The sequence below is a fragment of the Pseudopodoces humilis genome, chromosome 1, assembly GCF_049639895.1.
Source record: "Pseudopodoces humilis isolate 2021_Gansu_Grassland_sample_001 chromosome 1, ASM4963989v1, whole genome shotgun sequence".
Classification (NCBI taxonomy): domain Eukaryota; kingdom Metazoa; phylum Chordata; class Aves; order Passeriformes; family Paridae; genus Pseudopodoces; species Pseudopodoces humilis.
In genome coordinates, this window is record NC_142200.1 from 120,752,646 (window position 1) to 120,775,871 (window position 23,226).

General features: G+C 41.0%; 1 protein-coding gene across 1 annotated transcript; it reads left to right on the forward strand.

The window, feature by feature from the left end:
• The first annotated feature begins 316 nt into the window (after positions 1-316).
• On the forward strand, positions 317-18,648 carry CDCA7L (cell division cycle associated 7 like). The gene is made up of 10 exons (XM_088056470.1): positions 317-382; positions 6,665-6,814; positions 10,045-10,176; positions 10,633-10,989; positions 12,743-12,817; positions 13,915-14,097; positions 15,493-15,627; positions 16,420-16,569; positions 17,224-17,360; positions 17,709-18,648. The coding sequence occupies exons 1-10, from the start codon at positions 317-319 to the stop codon at positions 17,737-17,739; spliced, it is 1,416 nt and encodes a 471-aa protein (XP_087912596.1). The 3' UTR covers positions 17,740-18,648.
• The last annotated feature ends 4,578 nt before the right edge of the window (positions 18,649-23,226 follow it).

Sequence of the window (23,226 nt, forward strand, 5' to 3'; positions counted from 1 at the left end):
AGGCTTCTACTTCTCTTCTGTATGGCGTGAATAAACATTTTAAGTTGTTTGGAGGATGAAAGCCTATTTCCCCAAGGCAAAGCCTGCCCCTTTCAGACGAACAGCGAGAAGTGTGCAGGAAAGAACGGACAATGCTGGGTGCCCAGGGACCCCGCAGCAGCATCCGGACAGCACTGGCCTATCCCCAGGCAGGCCACGCGGGGTACCCCGTCCCTCCACCCGCTTTCCCGCCGCTGCCGGGCGGCTCCACCCCGCCACCGCCCCGCGCCCCTCCTTCCTGCTCCTTCCTCCTCATCCCGCGGCAGCGCGGGCGGCCATGGCGCGGCGCGGCCGGCGGCGGCGGCGGGGGGCGGCGGCGGCGGCGGCGGGGACCCGCGGCAAGGTGAGGCGGCCCGCGGGCTGGTGGAGCGGGGGTGCGGGGCCGGCGGTGGGGCCAGGGAGCCGGCCCGCAGCTTTCCGCCTGCCCGGGGCAGCGGCGGCCTTTGTCTGCTGCCCGGGGCGTGAAGGTCGGAGGCGGGGCCCGCCGGCGCTGGCGAGGCTCTCCCCCGGCGCGGCCGCACCGCCCCCGCCCGCAGCGCGCCGTGCGGAGCACCGGGCGGCCCGCGGTCCCGCCGGGGCCATCCACGTGGCGCGGCGGCTCCGCGGTTGTAAAAGGCCGGGAACGGGGTGGAAGCTGTCCTCGGGGCGGCCCTGAGACACTCAGCAGCGGCGTGGGGCAACTGCAGCTGTGCTGGGATTTGTAGCGGCGCTAATAAAGGCTGACGGAGTAGATCATTGATAATTAATTAGTTATGAGCCTGGGGATGCCACTTTAGAAATAATGCATTTATTTATTTCAAATTTTGGCCACCTTTTGGTGGTTTGTTGTTTTTTTTTTGGGGGGGGAGGTGTTTGTTTGGTTTGTTTGTTTTTTGTGGTTTTTTTTTTTTGATGGGGTGTTTTTGGGTATTTATTTTTTATTGTTGAAACGCCGCTCTTTCAACACAGACACATATTTGAGTCCCCTGAGAGGCATACTTCCATCAGCTGTGATCAGGTCCAAGCCTGGTGCTGCATGCTTGGATGCATCAGACTGATTGTATGGTTCAAATCTTGAGAGGTGGTATGGCTATAGAATCATAGAATACTTTGTATTGGAAGGAACCTCATCTAGTCAACCCCCTTGAATGCACAGTGCTATCTTAAACTAGATCAGGTTGCTCAGAGATCCAGCCTGACCTTGAATGTTTTCAGGGGTGGAGCATCCACCAGCTCTCTAGGTAACCTGTTCCAGTGTTTTACCATCCTCCTTATAAGTATTCTAAATTGACTCTCTTTAAGTCATGGTGAGCTTCCCAGGTAGTGGGAAGGAGCGAGGAGAAATTCAGCATCTCTTTCAGCTTTTGCTGATGGAAGGTTAGAGCTCTACAGGGGTTTCTGTAGAACTGGAGAGTAATAGAGCCACTGGAATATTAGAACCTCTGTCCTCTCAGAGACTTTTTAACCCTTCCGTCTTTGTATCACCTCAGGCCCACCATTGGCAGCGTGAAGATCAAGGCGCTATAAAACAGTTTGGGGTAACCCTGTTTGACAATAGACACAAATGGCACTTGGTTCTCACCTCTGGTGCTGTAATACAAGACTGTTACTAGTCTCCACCAAAGGTTCAGCAAAAGAGAGAAGGACATGGTCTGTACTTGGTGCTTTCCTGTTTCTCATGGGAGTTTGTTTTTGTCTGAATGCAGCCTTCTGCTGGCTCTGCCTTGTTTTTGTGATACATTGGTGAGCAGTGAGTTCAGTCTTGGCTGGGCCAGAAGGATGGGTGAAGGTTTCTTTGCCTCTGAAGTCACGGATCATCACTGCTGACAGGCAGATTTGCTTGTTGAGTACATGCCCCCATTTGAAAACAGTTGCCAAATAAGTCAGCAGTACAAAACTGTTTTGAATCGCAAAACCTGCAGTTCCATTTCCTGTCTTGGGGTCTGATTTACTGGGTCCTGGCACAGCAGTTTCAGTACTCAGAGCTTGTTAAAGGGGTGCCGGCTGTGACAAAGTGCTTACACCCAGGAGGCCTGAACTATGCTCCTAGACTCGAGCAGTCCAGTCACAAAGCAAGGATGCATCACATGCCTGTGGTATTACATGAAAATGTTTTCCATGGACATGGAAAACTTGGACTAGTTCCTTGCTGGGACTTGGACAATACTTAGGCATTACCATAGATGAAAAGGATGCTCTTGAATTATGCAGAATTAATTCAGAAATAGTTGTTACAACTGTTTGGATTAGTGAGAGATTAGATGGTACAAAGGAAGAAATAGTAGCAGTTGACAGTGTTTGGATTGTGTTCATGCGCTGGCATACTGATATTCACAGTACTAGCAGCATTTTTGAAGAGTAGGAAATAGTTTCCAGGAAGATACTACCTATGGAAGGTGACATTTTGAATGATTTGCCATGTGATTATGATACTTGGGCATTCCTTATCTTATGATAAAGTAGCTTTATGGGCATTAGTTTATTATCAGCCTAGATAAGGCAATATAGAAACCGTATTCGGCTGTTCTGAAAATAGCAGAATTTACCAAAATTTCATGGAGCAATAAGTTTGGAGGCACCCTCAAAGTCCCAGGAGTTGTTGCTGTGACAGATTAAAGGCTCAGGTGTAATCCATCTTCACTTTAGAATCAAATTATTCCTGCAAAGATAAAAGTGGGTGATGACTGCTTGTGCTATCAGTTGTTCCTTCTTCTTTCAGAACACTCACTTGCCTTACCATCTCCTGCCGCTTATGCCAGGAGTGCACTTCACTGTCCAGGGGATTTCAGCTTCTTGTGCTTTAATGATGTTGAGAAATTCTGAGGGTTATCTTCCTAGTCTTCCTAGATTTTGTTGATGCCCACGAGTCTCAGGTTGATTTTGTGGTTGACAGTCTTTTTGACCTTGCATCCAGACTATGTGATTCTTTTGCACTGCAGTGTGGGGCTTTGCATCTCTATGCTTTCCATGTCTTTCACATATTTGTATGATGGTTAAAATTAAGCTTTTAGAGTGCTGTTTGCCTTTATGACTCCAGTGGAAAAACCAGGATCTTGACTTCTGAATAGTTCTGGCTTATTGGTCTGGCACCTATTGACATTCTGGCTGGGCCCCTCTATTCTTGTAGTGCTGCCCACAATTGTCAGCCTCCGAGTGCTTCCCTGTTCCGTTGTTCCTTTGAGGTACAGCCAAATGCAGTGCCTGTAACCCTTGATGGTGTGCCTGAGGCTGGCTCCTGGACTGCTGAACCTGGGACAAGTCAAGGGACTTTCCAGCATGTGGTGAAGGTGTGACTTTGCGCAGGTTTGGTTTATGTGATTACGTGCATGGGATTGAACTTTGATTATTTCAGTTTGACTTTTTTTTCCTTGCATAACAAAGTGGAATTCATGGGGATAGTGCTTGGAAAAATGTTCTTGTGACTGCTGGGGACCTTGTGTGCTTTACTTTTCAATAACTCATGTGACTGAAGCAGTTTGGACAACCCTAGCAGCATCTGTCACCCTCTGCCCTTGGTGACAGACCTGCCAGCCTCCACAGGCACGTGCGAGCTGTTTGCCCCTGGTTCTGTGGGAATGGGATCTCCATGCAGCCCAACACATATACTCCTGGGTGTACTGGTGGTATTTTGTCTAATTTAGAGAGGGAAAACCTGAGACACATGGATGTCTTGAGCTTTGGACTACTTTTGCAGAAACATAGAATTTGTTATTCTGGCAGTTGTTGGATTGTGTGCCATCTGTAGCAGGGAAGGTGATGATTTGCTGGTGATTCTGAATAGTACCTTGTAGGGGTTTTAAGAAACTGTGTTTTATGTACAAAAATAAATGAGTTCAATAGATATAAAATTTCCTGCCAGAAATAAGACTGACTTTTTTAGCAGCTATGAATTATTTCCAACTTTTACTAGATTTTTGGTATTCATCCTTTGTAACAGGTATCTTTAAAAGACAGTATTTCTCACATCTGCAGCATTTGAGCAGTCCTTTGTGATCTATTCATGTTGAAATATTTTCCCTGAGCAAGCTTGGAACGTTCATCACATCCTTGCCTTCATGACTTTTTTAGGGGTTTAGTGGCAAAAAGATCCCCTCCTGGAGTGCCTGTGTTTTGCATTTATTTTGAATAGATTAACATTTTGACATTTCTGTTTAGACAAATATGTATTTTCTTTCATGGTGTATAATAATTAGTTGACAATAGTTGAAATCCTAGGCTCTGATGCTGATTGTAAATCAGTTTCAGAATGTATTTTAATTGAAAGTTGAAGATGGAAATGTCTGTGGTTTCCAGGAGTACACGATAAATGACAGTGAATAAGCCCATCACAACAGAGATATTTGCTGCAAGCTTGTCTTTTATGTCAGTGGACTTTTCTTGGAAATAAACTTGGCTTGCAATTTCAGGTGCAGAAGTAGTGTTGCTAATCAAGATTCATCATGAGGCTTCCCTTTTTAAACTTCTGGAGTATGTCCACCTGGTACGTGTCAGGTGTTGTCTGTTGTTAATGAAAGCCCTTCTGGTAAAACTGGACTCATCAGTGGCCAAATTGAGATTCTTTGTAGTCAGGCTATGGGGAGCAAGTCACAAACTAAAAATCCTTGAAGCTCTGCAGTAAGTTACTTAAGTCAGTACCGGTACATTAGAATTTGGGAATGCAAGAAATTTAAGTCTACTACTGGAAAATAATTTTTTTGTTGTTTTTCAAAATCAGTAATTGCAGCCTCATAATGACTCCTCTGGTGCAGATGCAGAAGCAATAGATGAAGAAGAAATCAGGCATATAGTAATCACAGCAGTGGCTAATTCAGCTGTACATTAGCACAAGAACTAATGCAGTGGCTCCTGGAAGCAATTTATTCATAGCAACTATGCTCTCAGCTCCTTGTATGTTTTTCCATTAAAATGCATAATGCTTCAGCTTTAGTACTTTAGCATTGTTCTGTACTGAGTGAATTCTGTCACAGCAATGGAAGTGGATTCTGGGTGTTCATTGTAGGAGGTGGAAGTGAGGGAATATCCAAAGGGGTTTGGATGTGGACAGCATGACTTTAGCAACTGTACTTTGGATCATACCATTGTAGGCCCAGGAGGGTTGGTTTTTCAGAGGTGAATTCTATTCTTGCTCCAGCAACAGTAAGCTGGTTTTGCATCAGCCTACATCAGCTTTATAAAAGTAGAGTAAGAGTAAAGTTGGGCTCATGTTCACCCTTTACTGTAGCTTATTTCAGGGTGTGATGCTATGGTGAAGGTACTGCTGCTCACAGCAACGTTGCTTTTGGAGAATGAGCCTCCTTTGGGTCACTTGTCTTGTCACAAGTAAACTTAAAAAAACCCCAACAAACCTTATATACCCTGTATGAGCAACCTTGGTTTTCTGTGACAGTGGAAAAGGGCAGTCTGCTCTTGGTTCTGAACCTCATCTCAGATGTACTGGTGAATATTCAAGACTTGAAAACAACATTTTGAGATGAGGAACTGTCCTCTGACCGTGCAGTCAATGATCTCATGTTCCTGAGAGTTAATGAGAGTGTGGCTTTAGCAAACAGCAGAGAGGTTTGTTTCAAGTTAGAGTGGTGTGCGTAAGGTGGATATGTGGTCCAGGGCATGTAGGGGGATGAGTGTCTGGATGCTGGTGAGAAATGCAGGCACTTTTCTCCAGAGTATTTGTGTGACTAGAAGAATGGTTTTGCAGGTGATATTGGGATGTGTAAAAATGTGTTTTGAAACTTGGCAAAATGCCTTCTTCCTTGGTTTTTAAGGCTTCATCTGTTCACCCCTTTCTTACACACACCAGATCCTAATGCAGCTCACATGGGAACTGTCTGAAGGCTTCCTTACTATCCTGGTACATGCAAAGCCTCATCCAAAGTGTTTGCTGTGAAGTATATGGCCCAGTGGAATGGCTGGATGTAGTGTTATTAGTGTCCTAGGCTGGGACTAGACTTCTTGAACTCTGAAGCTGTGACCTTGGTTACCTCGGGAAGGCTGCTGCCTGCCCTTGGCTGTGCTTCCTCCTCTCCTGGTGGGCCACATCATGGGCTTCTAGCAAAGGAGAAATGTTCTTGGTTAGCACTTTGCACTCTCTTACCAAGTATTGCAGGAGAAGATCTGTGACAGTACTGACCAAGGAGAACAAGTTGCATTTTTTTTTATTTTTGGAGTTAGCTAAGTGTCTGCTAAAATCCAGAATGGTATTGTGGGATCTAAAGGTCAGGTTTCTTTGTACTTTAGCATTGTGTTACGTTTGAAGCTGTGTTCCTCACCTCTGAGCTATGATTGCTCTGAAAGAGCAGGAGGGATGGTGGGTTTCCCCATGGACAAGGACATCCTGAGCTCCTGCTTGCAAAGGTGAGGCACACATGTATTTTTATGTCTCTGAAGTACTCTCCTGTGGAGTTGAACACCCTGCGTATTGCATCCCCTCCCTAATCCCAGATGCTGAGTCTGTATTCAGGGATTAAAACAGTCTATACAGATTTTTCCTGGAGTTTAGCTAAATAACATACAATTTACACATAGCGTATTTTCTGCTACAGACTTGTACTTGCATAGGAATATAAAAATAAGTTGTACTGCTGCCAATTTGAGTTTTCCCTGTTAAGTTGATGTGTGAGACTCATATTTTCTGTCTGTTTTGAATCAGAAACAGGTACCCAAGGATGTGGCCAACATTTTTAATGCCCCCAGTGACAGTGAAGATTTTCCAGGATTCCAGGAAGATGATGCTTCCAAACAGAGCTTCTTGTCAGAGAACAACTGTGCTAGTTTTGATTCCCCAGAGTCTGGAAAAGAGGTAGGAACAGATTGCCATAGTCCAATTATGCTCTTGGGATGCAGTAATACTCTGAGCCTGTGTCAAAACAGGGTGAATTATAACTTGCACCTTAACCTGTAATTTGTAGTCCCCATATTAAACATAAATGTAAACAAACTTAGTATCCTTCTTTGGGTTTAGTGGTTGCTTTTGAATACCTCATAATATTAAAAAAAAAAAAAAAGTGTTTCATTGGAATGTGAGTTTAAGTGAAATAGGTAAGCATAGCAAAAAGGAAAAAGGGAATTGCCATCCTGGAAAGATGTTGCTGGATACATAACACAGTGCAAATACATAATATTAGATGGGCATTTGTGAATATGTAGACTTCAAAGCATTTCTTCCAGAAATCTTCCAATGCTGTCTCTGCACTAAAATTCTGTTTTAATAGTGGTAACACAGAGAAATCATCAGCTCCTGCTGCAGTAGTGTGATTTGCTGGTCCTTTGATCTCTTGATGATGAAGTGGCTTGGATCAGCACAATGATTTGATGTTTTTTATTCTCTGATTTGGTAGCTGGAGATACCAGCTGAATTCACAAGAAAAGAATAGAACTGGTATGCTGTCTTGGGTTGCAAAAAATTTAGTTTTTAGTGTTTTAGAAACTTATAATTACATGCTTGATAGCCATGGGCTAATGTGCTATAAGATACCTTTGTCGTTTGTGCTCTTGCAAAGGTCTCTCTGTTTCATTAATAAGATAATTGAATTTTTTTTTCTTTTATTTTCCTAGTCATAACCAGGTCAGCACCTGGTTATGAGGTGCTGATGACAAGGAAGATGATTAGTATTGACCAAGCCTTAGAATAAGGCTTGCACACAAGTATGTATTGCTTCTGAGCCTTTACAGGCAAGTGACCCCAGGAGGGTGCAGAAACCTTTTGAGAGTAGAGCCAACTGTCTGTGCTATGGACAAAGATAGTGTCTAAAATATAATGAAATGTACAGGGCTCTAAATTGGTTTGTAATCTTGTTGCTAGACAGCAGTACTGGCAACTTCAGAAAACCAGGAGGTAGTGTGCTCTTGCATTTGTGTTTTTGTGGGGAGAATCAAGAAGGGTCAGTGGGGAGAGGTAGTGGTGGGTGGTGGAGGGGAAGCCTTGTGTGGGAGCTTCTGCTTCTGCCTGTTTGGGGGCTGCAGGCTCCTGACTGTACTTTCCTCTTCCTTGATTTCCCAAGTTGTGAAACAGAGTTTATGATAATGATCTCTTCTGCAAAGCATTTTAAAGTCCTCTGATGAAAAATGCTGTGGAAGAGATAGGTACTGTTAGTTTAACATGCATTGCTGAGAATCCCGGTGAGACTTGTTCCAGATTTACAGCTGGCACTGCAACCTTCCTTGCCATTCCTGTGTTTCCCTTGGGATGAGAATTATTTTAAATCTTGATCAGTATTGAATTTCATTTCCTTACCACTAAATGGTACAATAAAAATACCCTGAGTTCCATCCAGCTGCAGCATAATCTGCCGTCCTTGCACATCAGGGCCCTGCATCAGGATGAGCATCATCCAGTGTTCATGATGCCATACACCACTATTGCTGGAAAAGACCATTGGTACTTGTGCAGGAAACAAAAAGATTTTGGTGCAGAGGGCAAAATGATGGGAAATTCAGAAAAAATCAGCAGTTCTTGAGAAAGGAGGCAAGGTAGCTGCCCTGCTGGGGTGGCAAATGGGCTGTTAATGCATCAGCCTTTCCCTTGGATGGTGAGGTGCAAATGACGAGTTAACAAGTAGTGACCTTTGTGTGCCTGCTTTTCCTCAGGGCTTTCTGCAGTTCTGCTCCGATAATCTCTGTGCTTCTGCAGAGTTCCCACATTTCTCCCACAATAGATATCCCTGATGTGTATTTTACCTGGTGTAGACTGTTCTTCATAGATGAGCAGCATAGCTCTAGGTGTGTTATTTTTAGTTACTTTAGCTAACAAATAGCATATTTCCCCCCATCAGCCTTCATTGTGGAATTTCATAAAAACACAGAATACATAAAAAACTTCAGTTTCCTCCAAGAAATGCAATTTAACTTTAAAGTAACTTCCCTATTGTGTTTGTTCCTTTCTCAAGCAGCTGCACTGCAGCTATCAACAAAAGAATAAAGTAATTTTCCTCAGAGAAAACTCATTACAATTACCCATAATAATTTGTAGATGTTTAAATGTAAAGAAACAGCATATGCAGTGGTTCCCCCCTCCCATTCCCCTCTAAGTTTTTCCACTCATCTATTGTATCTTTTTTTCACCAGATATTATCTTAAAATAAAGAAGTGTGTAATTAAAGTCAGGAAAGGGAGGGAATTGAAAGGAAGAATAAAGATATTTAGCAAATGCATTGTATTAAAGGTAATTTTTGTTTCTTGTGTGGGAAGAAGAAGTAACAGAGGAAAATTGAGGTAATGAATTTACATGTTGCTGACTTTCAAGAGGTAGTTGTGATGTGATCATGGATTATGTTCCTGGTAGGAATAAGTCTTTCAAGAGATTAACAGGAACAAGTTGACTAAATAGTTTTCTACTAGTTCTTGTTGGAAGTATGGAAATACATTTCTATTTAGTAAAAGTCTTGTGTTTAATTGGGCTGTAATGTTCATATCATGAAGAGTGTTTTAATGAGATCTTTTTACTTACTGATCTGTAGACTGAAATTAAGGAGCTGTCTACCCAAGAACACATGTGAATGATAAATTGCACCAGAAAAAAAACCAGAGTTGAGAAGTTGAAAGATGGAGGGATATTAGTCAGGCTATTCAAAGCTCTGATCATTTGTTTTGGTATTGGTCAGTTCAGTGATGGTGTAATAGCATGAGGAGCACACTCCATCTTTAATTTGTATTTTCTTCTATTCAAGGCCTGTTTTTTTCATCCAGAAGAAAATACATAAAACAACATGATAATTTACATACAAGAAAAGTGATAGTTTATTTTTATTGGAAGAGATGAAGAACAATGTTTCCTCCACAAGAGGTAGCTCAGTTAAAGCCCTGTCCTCAAAATGAAGAAAAAAAACCTTGCAAAGTTAAAATAACTCAGTATTGAAACTCTGAATGTTGTCTTCTTGTGTTTTGTTTCTTTTGACAGGCTTTGCCTGCCAAGTGCTTTCACTATCTGCCATTTAGTTGGCACTGTCTTGACCCTCAAAACCTGTTTATTGTGGCAGTGTGAATACCCTATATATGACTGTCTCTCACAGCTACTGAGTGGTGTTTTTGCAGGGGCTCCGGTTTCAGTCCAGATACCTCACTGAAGAGCTGCGAAGGATTTTCACTGAGGACACTGACTCTGAAACAGAAGTGTTTGAGGGCTTCGCTTCAAACGAGGTGCATGTGAACAAGAAAGAAGTTCTGGTAAAGGCAGTCACACCTACATGTGAATGTATATGTTGACTTTTTTGTCTCTTCTGTAGAAACCTCATGTTCTTGTAGGAATTTTTTTGATACACTGTGGTGCTCTTTTTTCATGCTGAATTAAAACATGTTGTCTTAAAAGAGTAAGAATGCTTTATTTAATATAGCATCACATATTAGAAATGAGAACTACTTCCACTGCTTGTAGATTGTACTGGGCAAGATTGTTCCTGTGGAGACAGCCACTGTATGCCAGACAATACTGCTCTGTAGATGTTTTGTTGATCTCTACACAGGCAGAAGCTGCATACTGTGAACTTGTAAAAATATGATAATTTAGGTGAATTTGTGGTGTTGCCTTTGGGTGCAAAGACTGCTGTCTAGAACTAGTGATTTCAAAATGACCTCTCTTGTGTCAGAGCCAATAATGTAACATGGGATTTTTCCTGCCTCTAGGTGCTGGAGTCAGACTTGAGTGATGAAGAATGTGATAATGTGTTGGGTAATGAGAAAGAAGAGGGGGAAGAGGTGAAGAAGGTTTCCCCCAAGAGAAGAAGCATTGGCCTTCGTGTTGCTTTACAGTTTCCAGCTAGGAAGTCATCTGAGAAAAAAGTGCCTGAACAGGCTTTATCTGATTTACCTCTAAAGGACAATGAATCCCTCACACCTCTTTCAAAAGAAATAAGCCTCAAGGGATCGGACAAAGTAGAAGGCTCTGCTTCAGAGTCTGAAGAAGACATTAAAGAATCACAGGAGGAAAGTTCCAGTGCACTGCTTAAAAGAGCCATAAATATTAAAGAAAATAAAGCCATGGTAAGACTTAAGAGCAGTCTTGTTTAAGACTTAAGAGCATTTTGTTTTCTGACATTTACATCCAAATATGTAGCTTTAGCATACATGAATTTTAGGGTCCCTGCTGGTGCTGTACTGGAACTTTGGGAAAATCTTATGGTGAATTTTTCTACCTGGGAAAACCGTAGAGGACCCTCAGCACTCAGACATTTGCCCCTAAAATACCCTCAAGCAGGGACTGGCCTGGTCAAGTTTAAAACCAGAGCAGAACTAAGAATTTTTAATGTGGATGTGAACAAAGTTACAAATGACCAAGTTTTGCAGCCTTCAGAACATGTCAGGAAACCAGCTTGTCCTTTCAGGTGGTTTATGGTGTCATTTGCACAACAGTGTTTCTACTTTTTGTTTGTGTGTGACAGATCTGCTGCAGTTACTGATTGGAAAGCCAGTTAAAAACTGCTGAGGATGAAAAATGTAATTTTTCAGTTATGTGGGATGTGATTTTTACAGTATTGCTTTACTATATAACTGTTGAACGTGTGTGCATGTGTGTGTAGGTGCAGAAAAGAGCAGCTGATCATTTCCTAATGTTTTTTTCCTTTATTATCCAACATGCCACCAGCTTTTCTTTAAGCTTTAATTAAAGCTTAATCTTTAATTATCATGCTGCTATGTAATCCAAACTGATGTTCAGTCTTTAGTAGCTCCTATAGTTTTACTATGTTTCAGGGAAAGTTGCAGCTTCCAAGCAGTGTTGGGACTCAAGCAATACTTCTTGGTGTGGGCCTGCAGTTCCTGTGTAAAATCTTGCTTCTGCTTTGTACCTGCACTTCTAATCTGTGTCCCCACTGCTGTTGTGTTGGTCTTGCTGCTCCTTGGTCCTTCTCACCTTCTACTCTTCCTTGCAGTTCAACCACTATGAAATTCACTGGCATCGTAGGAGCAGTACTATAATGGCATTAAATAGCTCTTAATAAATGCCACACTGATGTATTTACTGAGAAATACTGTATTCAGCTTTTAATCTCTTGATGGCTGTGGCAATCTCAGAGAGCTAGCAGCTTGGCTCATCCCCACTACCACTGGCTTTTCAGAAGTTAGCCTCATCTGGAATTCCAGATCAGGTCAGTGGGGTTTTTTTTGTACCTGTCAGCCACTGCTTCTTTGGAAATATACCTCTTGTACATGGTGCAAGAAATCATCATCCTGCTGAAGTACTTCTGATGCTGTACCTGATCAGAACATGCATGCATTGGGGGAACTGCCAGTGGAGCTTAGTTGCTCTCTGACTTTGTACTGAGTGTGTGTGTACCCAGTGTCTGTATTGCTTAAGGCGATGCTGAGCTCCCCAGCAAAGAGCACAGAGGTATCTGCAGTCAGTAAAAGCTCACTGGGAACATATTACTATCTTCTGGCACCCTGCCTTTCTTTTTTCCCTCCTATCATATGAACTTAATTTCTCATTTTCAATCATTACCATGTTGGAATGCACTCCTTTGGTCCTGTTTTGACAAGATACTGTATAAATCTGGCTAGTTCTAATTCTCAGTAAGAATTAGCGGGAGCTATGAGGTTAGTATTGTTGGCAGAGGTTTTACTCGTGGCAGAGTAAATTAACCCCTTTTATGAGCCCCACTTTATTTAAGTGCTTCCATAAAGGTCCCTTGTGCATGGTTTAGCTATAATTCAAGTGCATGTGAAGAATGAATGGTGGGTGGTGTTGCTTTTTTTGCAAGTTGCAGTGAGTTTTCAATGTGACATCACTTGATTCCAGCTTGCCCAACTGCTGGCAGAACTGAATTCCATACCAGACCTGTTCCCAGTGAAAACACCCGCCTCGACTCCTTCGGTAAGTTCCCAGTACTGGCTGGTGGGGACAGTAATTCTTGTTAGACTTAGGATTAACATGTTTCATCAGAAACTTTCAGCAAGTTTGTTCTGCTTTCCTTTGGGTTTGGTCACTTCATTTGTATAGATTTGCTACTGGTTGGGAAGTGCCAGAGATTATGTGAGGAAATGGAATTTTGTAAGATAATTTGTGAATAAATACAAAGACCAAGATGAGATGTTACATTATTGGTTTTGTTCCAGAAATACTGTTGAGGTCTTAGACAAATGTCTGTGTATGTGGGAATAAGGAAGAGAAGTTGCTTTCCTTTGGGTTTAGATCCTGTTAATTTCCTTCTTGTAGGCTTTTATTCTAAAATCCGCACTTCCCTGTAGAACTGTGCTCATGAAATTGGACCGTTCAGCACAAACAGAAATGATACATTAGTCATTTCAGTTGACTTTTCTCAGCTTTAAGCAGAGGAGTGTCAATCCTTCTTTTTCTGTAGAGTAGCATTTTTCCATTTATATTATAAACTGAAAAGATTTGAGGAAACCTTGAAGGGCCATGCCTTTGGTAGATGTCCGTGCAGGACTTGTGCTGCATGGATTCAATTACACAGTAACTGACAGGTGTGACAGTGAAGAGGGTAACTTGTGCCTCCTAAGAATCTCCAAAATTAAGAATCTTGAACTAAATGAAGCAGCTTCTCAATGCCCTTTCAGTTAAAAAATTTCAGTTAAAAAGAAAATTAACTAGAATTCAGCTTGTTCCTCAAATTGTGTATTCAGATTGTGGGAAAATCTGAATATTTAGCTACCAAAGAGCAGTGAGAAGTAGCTTCTACCTTAATGTGCTATGTGTTAAATTTTGGTATAGTTCTGTGATGTTAATTAGAATGGAATTTGATGTGAAGGTGTGATGTTTTAAAAGTTGCCAAAAGGTATAGTGTGTAGGGAGAATATTTGGTGGGGTTGCTTAACAAATAAGGACTAGGAAAACAGTAGATCAATTCATGATAGTACAAGTGTGGTACAGACATTTTCAGATTGTTTCTAGTGTTTAACACTACAAACATAACTGAAAAGACAGTTACTGGAATTTTATTCTCTTTGTAGAAACAGAGGAAAACCCCAAGGAGGACATTTTCTGAAGGCCAGATAGCACGTCGAATGAACCCAACCAGAAATGCTCGTCCACCAGAAAAATTTGCCTTGGAAAAATTTACTGTGTCGGCTGTCAAATTTGCAGAACACATCCGTAACTACAGACAACAAAACCTCTTGAAGAGACTCAGTGTGGTATTTGCCAGATTTTGATATCCCCAGTAGTCAGGAACTAGGAAACATTTAAATTGTTGGCCAGCACTTAGACCGGACACATCCTATACAAAGTTACTGAAAATCTTTGGTTGGGAATAGCTACAGAAGAAGTTATCTCCAGGCCTTTCTGTCTCATCTTCCACCTGTTAAGTGGGCTCTATTTGTGACCAGCATTGTTCTGGCATAACAAGGCAGTTAACTTATGGTCTCTTACTAATTCTTCATCTGAAAGTTACTAGAGCTCATAATGTAAAATTCCTTGGAGGGGCAAGGCAAAGTGGTGAAAGTAGCAAAGCAGATCTTCTCTGTTACCAGACTCAGGTGAAAAAAGGCAAAAATTCTTCTCTGGAAATAGCATAGGGAAGATGTGAGTTGTATGGATGAACCGAGAATGAATTAAGGGAATCTGCATGAACAAACTGCTACGGTACAGGCTAGTAATTGAAAAGTTGCAGGTTTTAGTCTTTCCTATTTTTAAAAATCTGTTTTTTTCCTTCTCTAGCTTATGGTGGTCATTTGTCTTGCTTATATTTTCCGTATAGCCCTTATGAGGAAGACACTTTAAGTTTGAATCCTTACAGGCTGGATCCCAGTTCTGCTTGTAGAAACAAGTGCTGGGCAGACTTGAAGCATTATAGAAGGAAGTTGGCTATTAGAAGAAGAGTAGCACCAAATGAGGGCTGGTAAATGACTATTTTGGACAGAACAGAGCTGATCTAGAGTGAAGGACAAATGAGGTCTTCACAGACAGGTATGGGGAAGGCTAAGAATCAGATAAGATTAATCATTAATAGACGTCAAAGAGAATGATATTTAGAAGGGAAAAAACATCACTTAATCTTGAGTGGAGTACTCTTCCAAATAACAGGTTAATAAGAAAGGGCTGGGTATGGCAGGACTAACCTAAAACTTCAGTAGAGGTTTTTTTGCAGGACATTAAGAGATTGTCATTGGAGAAAGCAACTAGAGAACATACAAGGAGATTGAAGGATGAAAGCATGGGAAGGCAGATGATCACAGTTCCTAATTTTGAGAGAGTAGAAATGGAATATAGTTACAGTGGAGGAGGACAGGGAACACAAAGAATAGTTAGCAGTAAAACATGTCAGGGATTTGTGCAAATAGAAGTAGTAATGATGGAAAGGAATTAAATAAAACAAATAAAAAATATAGTAGAGAAAAGATTATGGAGGAGAGGGAGAGAAAGAGGCAGGGATGATTTGGAAACTATTCCCCGTTCTTCCTGTGGTGCATGAGCCTGTAGTTTGCCAGTTGTGGACTGCATACTCATTGTAAGTGAAGGAATTTGTCACCAAGTGTGGTGACAGAGGCTTCATGACATCAGACAAAAGGTATTGAGATGAGTTTTTTTAGCAGGGGGATTGTGGAGTGCGCAAAAGAAGGAGATCATCTAAATATTCATCTCATCGTCCGGTAGAAGACATAACTGAGGAGGACTTGGACAACATTGCAATCACTGTTAGAGACAAAATCTATGACAAAGTTCTAGTAAGTAGTTGCCCTATTCTTCAGTGTTTTTGTGTGCTTGAAATGAAAAGTCTCTCACTATTTCACTGGTGTTTGCTAAAAGGTGTCCTTTCATGAAGCTCTGGGGAGTTCAGCTCATCACTATTATGTCAAATACAGCTTTGAAAGCTTTGCCAGACTTCTCTGAGCTTGGCTGTAGTGGTTGATACTCCCTACTGGCTTTTTGCCACTGAAAGTGTTTTTGTGCCACAGAGCTATTAAGTTTGTTGTAGCTATTACTTGCCACTGGTAAGAGTTGACATCCTTTTTGTCTCTCACTAATAAAAATGTTGTGTTGTACCATTAAATATTAGTGATCGCTGCTTTTCTTTGTACCCCTGCAAATTATATTTCTGTACAGGTTGTATAGTGTCCAGTGTTCTCTAATAGAACTCCTTCCTTGCTTCCACTGGATTTGGCTATTGTTGATTATCATAAAGATCATTTTACCATGTGTGTCAGTGCTTCATGGTATTGGCAGGGATGAGTCACAAGATCATTTTCTCAACAGTTCTAGGCTTTTCCTAGAGAGAAGAAAGGACCAGAACTGTGATTATGAGGCTTGTGTAATTTGAGACATCCAATGCAACTGAAATTTGGCACTGTCTCTGTAAAATTCCAAGCATTGTTAAATGATTTATCATAGTAACAGAACTTGCTTTTCATTGTTTAATTTGACTTTGGTTTGAAGTTTGTGCTTATTATTCTTAGGAAAGCTCATCAATGGGCATTTAAGATGTCCTTCATACAAATGTTTTTCTCTTCCACCTTTAGGGTAGTACTTGCCATCAGTGTCGACAGAAGACAACCGATACAAAGACAATCTGTCGCAACCAGGGCTGTGGAGGAGTAAGGGGGCAATTCTGTGGACCATGTCTTCGAAATCGATACGGTGAAGATGTGAAGTCAGCTCTGCTTGATCCAGTAAGTATCATTCTTGAGCCTGGAATGAAGATGTAGTGAACAGAGTTTTGTTATTAATTTGTGGTGTCAAGAATATGCTCATAGTAACATGGTGTTGAAACTTTATTGCCAAAAGTAGATCTGTAGTACTAACTAATGGCTCTGACGTGCTGGCCCAGTGTGGCAGTGCCTGCTCTATTAGCACTTTAATGTCCAGTTGCTGAGCAGCTTGGAGATGCCTGACTTTGTTTACCAGCTGGTTAATTCAGTCCCAGGAATTGTCCTGTACCAGCCAGCAGAGAGAGGCAAAGGAACTTGTCACAGTGGGTACCCATCTCTTTCTAGGGAGTTGACAACAGTCAGCCTAACGTGAAATGAATGTTAGGCATTACAGATGACTTCAGTCCATTTGAAAATCAATATTGGGCACATCAGAGAACCTGAGGTTTTAGAGTAAGAAGTATTCAAGCACTTAATAATTTCTCTAAATCTGCAGAATTTGGAAAATGTTAATAAGGTTGTCCGGCTGGCTGATAGAGGCTTGTAAAACCTTGCCCTGAACAATCACGTGGTGGGGAAGCCATATTCATGTTTCTCTGAGCAACAGGAAGGCAAATATAACATTTTTCATAACTTGCTTTTACACACCCCCCTCCCACATTCACGCCCCTGCAGGCCTGGATCTGTCCTCCTTGTCGTGGGGTGTGCAACTGCAGCTACTGCCGCCGGCGGGATGGGCGCTGTGCCACCGGCATGCTCATCCACCTGGCCAAGTTCTATGGCTACAACAATGTCAAGGAGTACCTGGAAAGGTAAGAGTTCTGCCCTCTGGTCATTCCTTTTTAAACTGTTGTAGCCCTTTCAATAACAATTGACTTCTTGTGCTCTGGGGCAAATCCTGTGCCTATACAAAAGAAGTTTTGTGGATTTCAGGTTTTTTCCTTGGCTGAAATCAGCTTATTTCAAGTGAGGTATATTGTCTGTGTAAACAACTAATTTGATTAAAAAATTGGAAAGACTTTTGCCTATTTTGAAATCCCTGTTGGTTGGCTGAAGTGTATAGATGTGCTGTTTTGGAAGTTATCTTTTTCAGCAATGGAAATTTATGGGGAAGCTGAGTTTCCTAAAAAGCACTAACATTGTTTTCTCATTTCTTCTAGTTTACAAAAACAACTGGCAAATGACAATTGAGAACACTGAACTCAAGCCGTGCCTGCAACTGGTCAATATGTTAACAATTTGACTTCAGAAGTTTATTACTATGTTTTATATAAAATAGAATTGTAGTGTATAGCATATTCATTTCTGTATTGGGAATTTTTTGATTGATATGGTCTTATGCAAAAGATCTCAGGAAAATGTTTTGGTAGAGAAATCTACGTGCACAGACCTATATGTTAAGTGAAATGGCACTCTTGAGCTTTGAGTGGTTAATTTTTAATAGAGCTACACAACCACATGATGGAGAGCTTGGTCAAAATGAGCAATATTTTTATTTATATAATTGTGCAAGTTTGCAGAAAGGATAAACAGCTACCTTCAAAGCATCCCGTCTTCAAAGAAACAAAACACCCTTGTCTACCAGGTCAACCATAAAGATCCATTTTTCCAGCTCGGCTTTCTGAACCTGTTCCACCACCTGTAGTTTATAGAACTTGTCCTTGCAAAGCAGGAAGAGGTACTTTCACCTCAATGCCATTATATTCCAGCCAAAGCTGATACAATCAACTGGTGGGAGGATTTTTTTTAAATTCTATTCCAAAGTGCAATTATTCACCAAAACATGAAAATAGAAGAGTGTTTAAAAAAAATAAATATCCCAGTAAAAAAAAACAAAACAACAAAACTTCTCACCAGCAGTTTTTGTGTAGTACACCTGCTGCCTGAACCATCTGCCCAGCTGTTGTAACTGGTCTATATCAGAGTTCAGGATTAATTTCTCTACTTATTCTTAGCTATTTTTTTCATTTGTACAACCAGGCTTTCAAACAACTTCTTTTAAATGCAACATATTTGTATTGCATGTTAAAGTATGTTAAAATTTGTGTAAGATATACATTTCATTTTATGTAGAGAGAATAAAGACTAATCTAAAGAGGAGTATTTTGTGATTCAAACTACACCCTGATGCTGATGTTTCCCATTTACTTTCCCATAGCAGGTGTAATGGTGCTTGGAGATCAATAATCATTATGTGGAGAAACACATGAGCACAACATTGACTGATGAGGAAATAACAGCATAGACCACATAAGTGTTACATTAAGGATTGTGGTTTTGTGAGACAAATCTCTTGCTCCAGCTGACTGTGAAAAATGCTTGTCTCCTTTTACTATCAGGCAGATTGAGAAAGCAGCATGTTTTATTGGAAGTTTAGTATGAAACTGCCAGGAATAAAACTATTCCTGCCAGAACCCATTTACGTGACTTCTTGATTTTCAGCTTGAAAGTCAAAACATAAGTTGTCCTCCTGTTTTTTTTTTAATAAGCTAGACATTCATAGTTTCCCTTTGATCCATGGAATAGCCTTTAAAAAAAATGTCTGGCATTGCTGAAGTCAGTTCCTGAACCATGCTTCTGCTCTGGGCCCCACAGGATGTGTGGTGCCTGCAGTAATAGTAGAATTCTGTTGAGTAGCACCTGCTTTACCTGATGATCTGTAGTGCAAGACCAGAATCATTTGTGTTTAAACAGCTGCTAAATAGTTAAGGCTACATTTGAACATACAGATGTAGTGTAGACTTTAGATTTGGTTGATTTAAGTTTAGATTTTGTTGGTCTCATGTGCATCATCTCTCTACAACTGCAGATATTAGTACATAACATCTGTCTGGACTGTACTTGCAGGTTCATCAACATGCTCTTTTGCTAACACCAGAGGCTGTAGGGATAGGAAATTTTTTAAATGCAAACACCAACAAAAGCCCAAACTGCGCTCACAAGGTTCCTTGATGCTTTTCTCATCTACACAGGAGGAATGAACTGTATTGCTCTTAGACTGACAGCTGAAAAAAAACTGATAGTCTGAAAAAAAAAAACCTCTGAAAAGTTGATGCCCGCTGTTTCAAAAAGCAGCATTCAAATGACATCCTTGCCATTGCTCCATTCCCCCACCCTTTCACCTTGGAGTTTACCTGCTGTAGTAGCATCTCCTTTCCAAGAGTGGCTTTCCTCTTAGTATATTTGGGTCTGGTGGAGTATGAGTATCGGTGGTGTTTCTCTTCTTGCCACTGGGAGTCACTCACCTTTCTCTAATGAGCCGTAACTTTGTTGGCAGCTTTTCTAGGTAGAACTAAAATCTCATGTTGACAGCAGGCCTGAATTGTCCTTGCTGAACTAGATGCTTCAGGCTCGGGAAGATACAGATTCAAAGGAACAAAATACAATGTTTATCATGTGATGACAAACATGTTAAAAGAGGGGTTGCCGGTCAAAAGGTGAACACTGTTTCCATTCAGGGACAGCCTGCAACTGTATTACAACTATTGCAGTACCTGACTGCTTGAAAATCCAGATTAAAAAATCTCTTAATTCTTACACTTTGCCTACCTAATTATACCTCGTTGTACCTCATGCTAATCACAGAATCACTGAGTGTTCTGAGTTGGAAGGTACTCACAATACAGGTGTTCTCAAGGTGTTCCTTTACTCTTGGTATATCTCCCCAAAAGCTTTATATGCATTATGACCCAGCAAATAAAACATTCATAATTCCTTATATCTGTTTATTTAGAATTGTCAACTTTCTGTCAAGGAAGAAGAAAAAACAAGATAAAGACAATTTTTTGTTTTTTGGGTTTTTTGTTTGTTTTTTGTTTTTTTTTGTTTTTGTTTTTGTTTGTTAGCTTGTGGGTTTGGGGGTTGTGTTGGTAGGTTGGTTGGTGTTTTTTTGTGGGGGTTAGGTTGTATTTTTTTTCAAATTGCAGTTGTGTAGATTACTTGATCCAGGTTGCCAGAATGTGGTAACTACTAACCCTATTCTTCACCTCTGAGAGCTGCAAAAAATTCTAGAAGTTCATTCATGTGAAATTTACGGTTTCTGGAATAGTCTTTAAACTTCTGAACCTGAGCTGGATTAGAGCTGCTGCTTTACAATGCAGATCTTGTTCAGACATACTTAACAGTTATTTAAATTCAGGAAGTATATTTAATGATTAGAACACCAAGCTGGTATGAAATTTAAAGTCACAGTGACAAATGCCAGCAATCTAGCACCATGCCTAAACTTCTTGGTTCTGTTCTTAGATAGGGTCACAATGCTTTAATGCAACTCTTGATGCAATTTATCTGCCTAATAGAGTCCCTGAACTAGGAGATCAAGTAATTTAAGTTTATTTCTTACCTTGCATGGAAGGCACGCAGATACAGGCGCTTTGGTCTTTTTGGTAACATCTGCAGTCGAGCACACCTTATCCAAAAGCCAGTTTTTCCTGCACTGCATTACAGCTTTAAATAAAAAAGTGATTTCAATAATTCAATATGCAGTCAGTAAGTTTAATGTTAGAACTGTCAGCCTCTTGGGCCATCTTGCCCAAGCCTGAGATTGTGTAGGGTCTGCCCTTCTTCAGAGAATCCCTGCCAGTGTCCTGTGAGGAGCTCCTGGCCATCCTTCTGCTAGCCAAGTGAAGCATTTAGTTCAATGCCATTGGTGACCATGCAGAATTTGAGCTACACTGTTACACTACACTGAAAGACTGTTACCAAGCACTCCTATGATGTTCAGAATAAATGCAAACATACATTCACAGATTCACAGAATATTCTGAGTGGGAAGGGACCAACAAGAATCATCAAGTCCAACTCCTAAATGAATGATCCACATGGAGATTGAACCCACAAACCTTGGTGTTACTAGCACCAACTCAGCTAATATGTTGTGATTGTGACAGGAAATGAGATGTACTGATTATTCACTACACTGCTGAAAGTTTTCCATCCCCTGCTGTGGCAACAACTACACAGAGGACTGGGAGACTTGACTTATTTTTCTCTTCAGCCTCATAGCTCTTTTATAGATGAAAACAGAATGATACTATGATACATGCACTGAATTAGTTAAATAACAATGGTGGGAAAACTTGCACTCTTAAACCTTTTTTAAACTATAAAATTCAAGCTTTTATTTCCTTAGCTGCTTTGTCTTCACACTTCTGAGTAGTCTGAAGACAAGTTTGGACTGTTCCCCCTGTTTTCAGGAAAGGATTATTCTAGTGTTAAGGTGATTTTTATCTTTTTATTTAATCTGTGATTAACTCTCCAAACAGCATCACAAACATAGCTAACCATCAGTAAGTTAAAGAAAAATGTCTGGTACTGAAACCAGATGCTTGGTGTCCTACACCCATCACTGTTGATCTGTCAGAAAGCAGTGAGGATGGAGCAAGCCAGAAAGCCTCACCACTGCTGGCAGCACAAGGTCCTGTGTCCAGATGTCAAGTTCTTGGTACCTCATGAGAAAATCAGTAACCCTAAAAGAGAAGCATCAATAGCTCCTGCCTTAACTGCATGTGAGCTACTTTTGTAGACAAAATAAACTACAGATTTCAAATGTAAAGAGTCCTTTTGTCTACAGAGAAAGTACATTGTTGAAGTCACCAGAAAGTATAAGCTTATGTAAGTATAAGGCAATTGTTTCAGTGGAATTTGTTGTTTCCTTCATGTAAGTATGTCTGAAATCAGTTGCAGAAGGTGATCAGCATGGGATGGGTTGCTGGCAGCAGAGAATGTGAGTATGCTCAGTGCTGTTGAATCTGCTGTCTAGGGGAGAAACCTGAACATCACCATGAGAAATTGCCAGAATTTGCTAACAGGTAGATGGCTTCTTAAATACAAATTGTCTGATATTGTCTTCATTGGTATTTAAATTTCATTTTTAAACTTTCAATAAGCCAGAGCAAAGTGCAAATCAGGAACATAAGAGATTCTGACAGAGGTTCTGAATAATGGCATAATGCAGCATCTATTGCCATGAGGTATCAGAAGAATTTCCAAAAACAATGCCTGTTTCATCCATGTCTAACCACTGCCGGTGGCAGGCTAAGGGAAAGGAATCCCACAAGATGCTGAACACGTCCAGTACTTGGAACAAAAGGAGGTGACAGAGCCTTCGCTTTAGCGAAGTGCTTGGTGTTGCTACGAAATCCTGCTTCAAAGGAAAACTGACTTTCATTAGGACAAAATTTGGAAGAAACATGAATGGAACCAGGCTGGTGGACTTAAATCACTGGAATAGCTCTGCACAGTAGCTAAACCCTGTCACTGTGGGGCACTTACCAGTGGATAAAGCTGTGTGTGGATGGATATGCTGATTTAGTCCATGTGTCTGGCATAACATCACAGAAGAATGTGTATTGCAGCACTTCCATATGAGCAGAAAAGATCAGCTCCCCCTTTGGAGAAAAATAAAAAGCCCTGAAATAAGTAATTTGCCTTGAGACCAAGGTCCAGCTGTTTAAAAGACCTACGGATCTCTGAAAGGAAAATGTTCATCACCTTACTCTTTGAGGCAAACAAGAGCATAGGGTCTCCAGGCAATGGTCTTCCCTGCATGACTTCTGCAATGTTAAGCTTCTCAGGAAGCATACCCAGACTATCATCTGGGACATTCTTAACCTGGCCAGGACAATAAAACAGAGCCAATAGAAATCCCAGCAATCAACTCTTTCTGACTCATCTACT

Bases quoted from the DNA above. Each gene is read 5' to 3' on its own strand.
- CDCA7L (XM_088056470.1), top strand. From the start codon at position 317: ATGGCGCGGCGCGGCCGGCGGCGGCGGCGGGGGGCGGCGGCGGCGGCG. The intron at 10,177-10,632 runs GTAAAGGCAGTC...TCCTGCCTCTAG, and splicing joins TGAACAAGAAAGAAGTTCTG to GTGCTGGAGTCAGACTTGAG. The intron at 10,990-12,742 runs GTAAGACTTAAG...ACTTGATTCCAG, and splicing joins TTAAAGAAAATAAAGCCATG to CTTGCCCAACTGCTGGCAGA.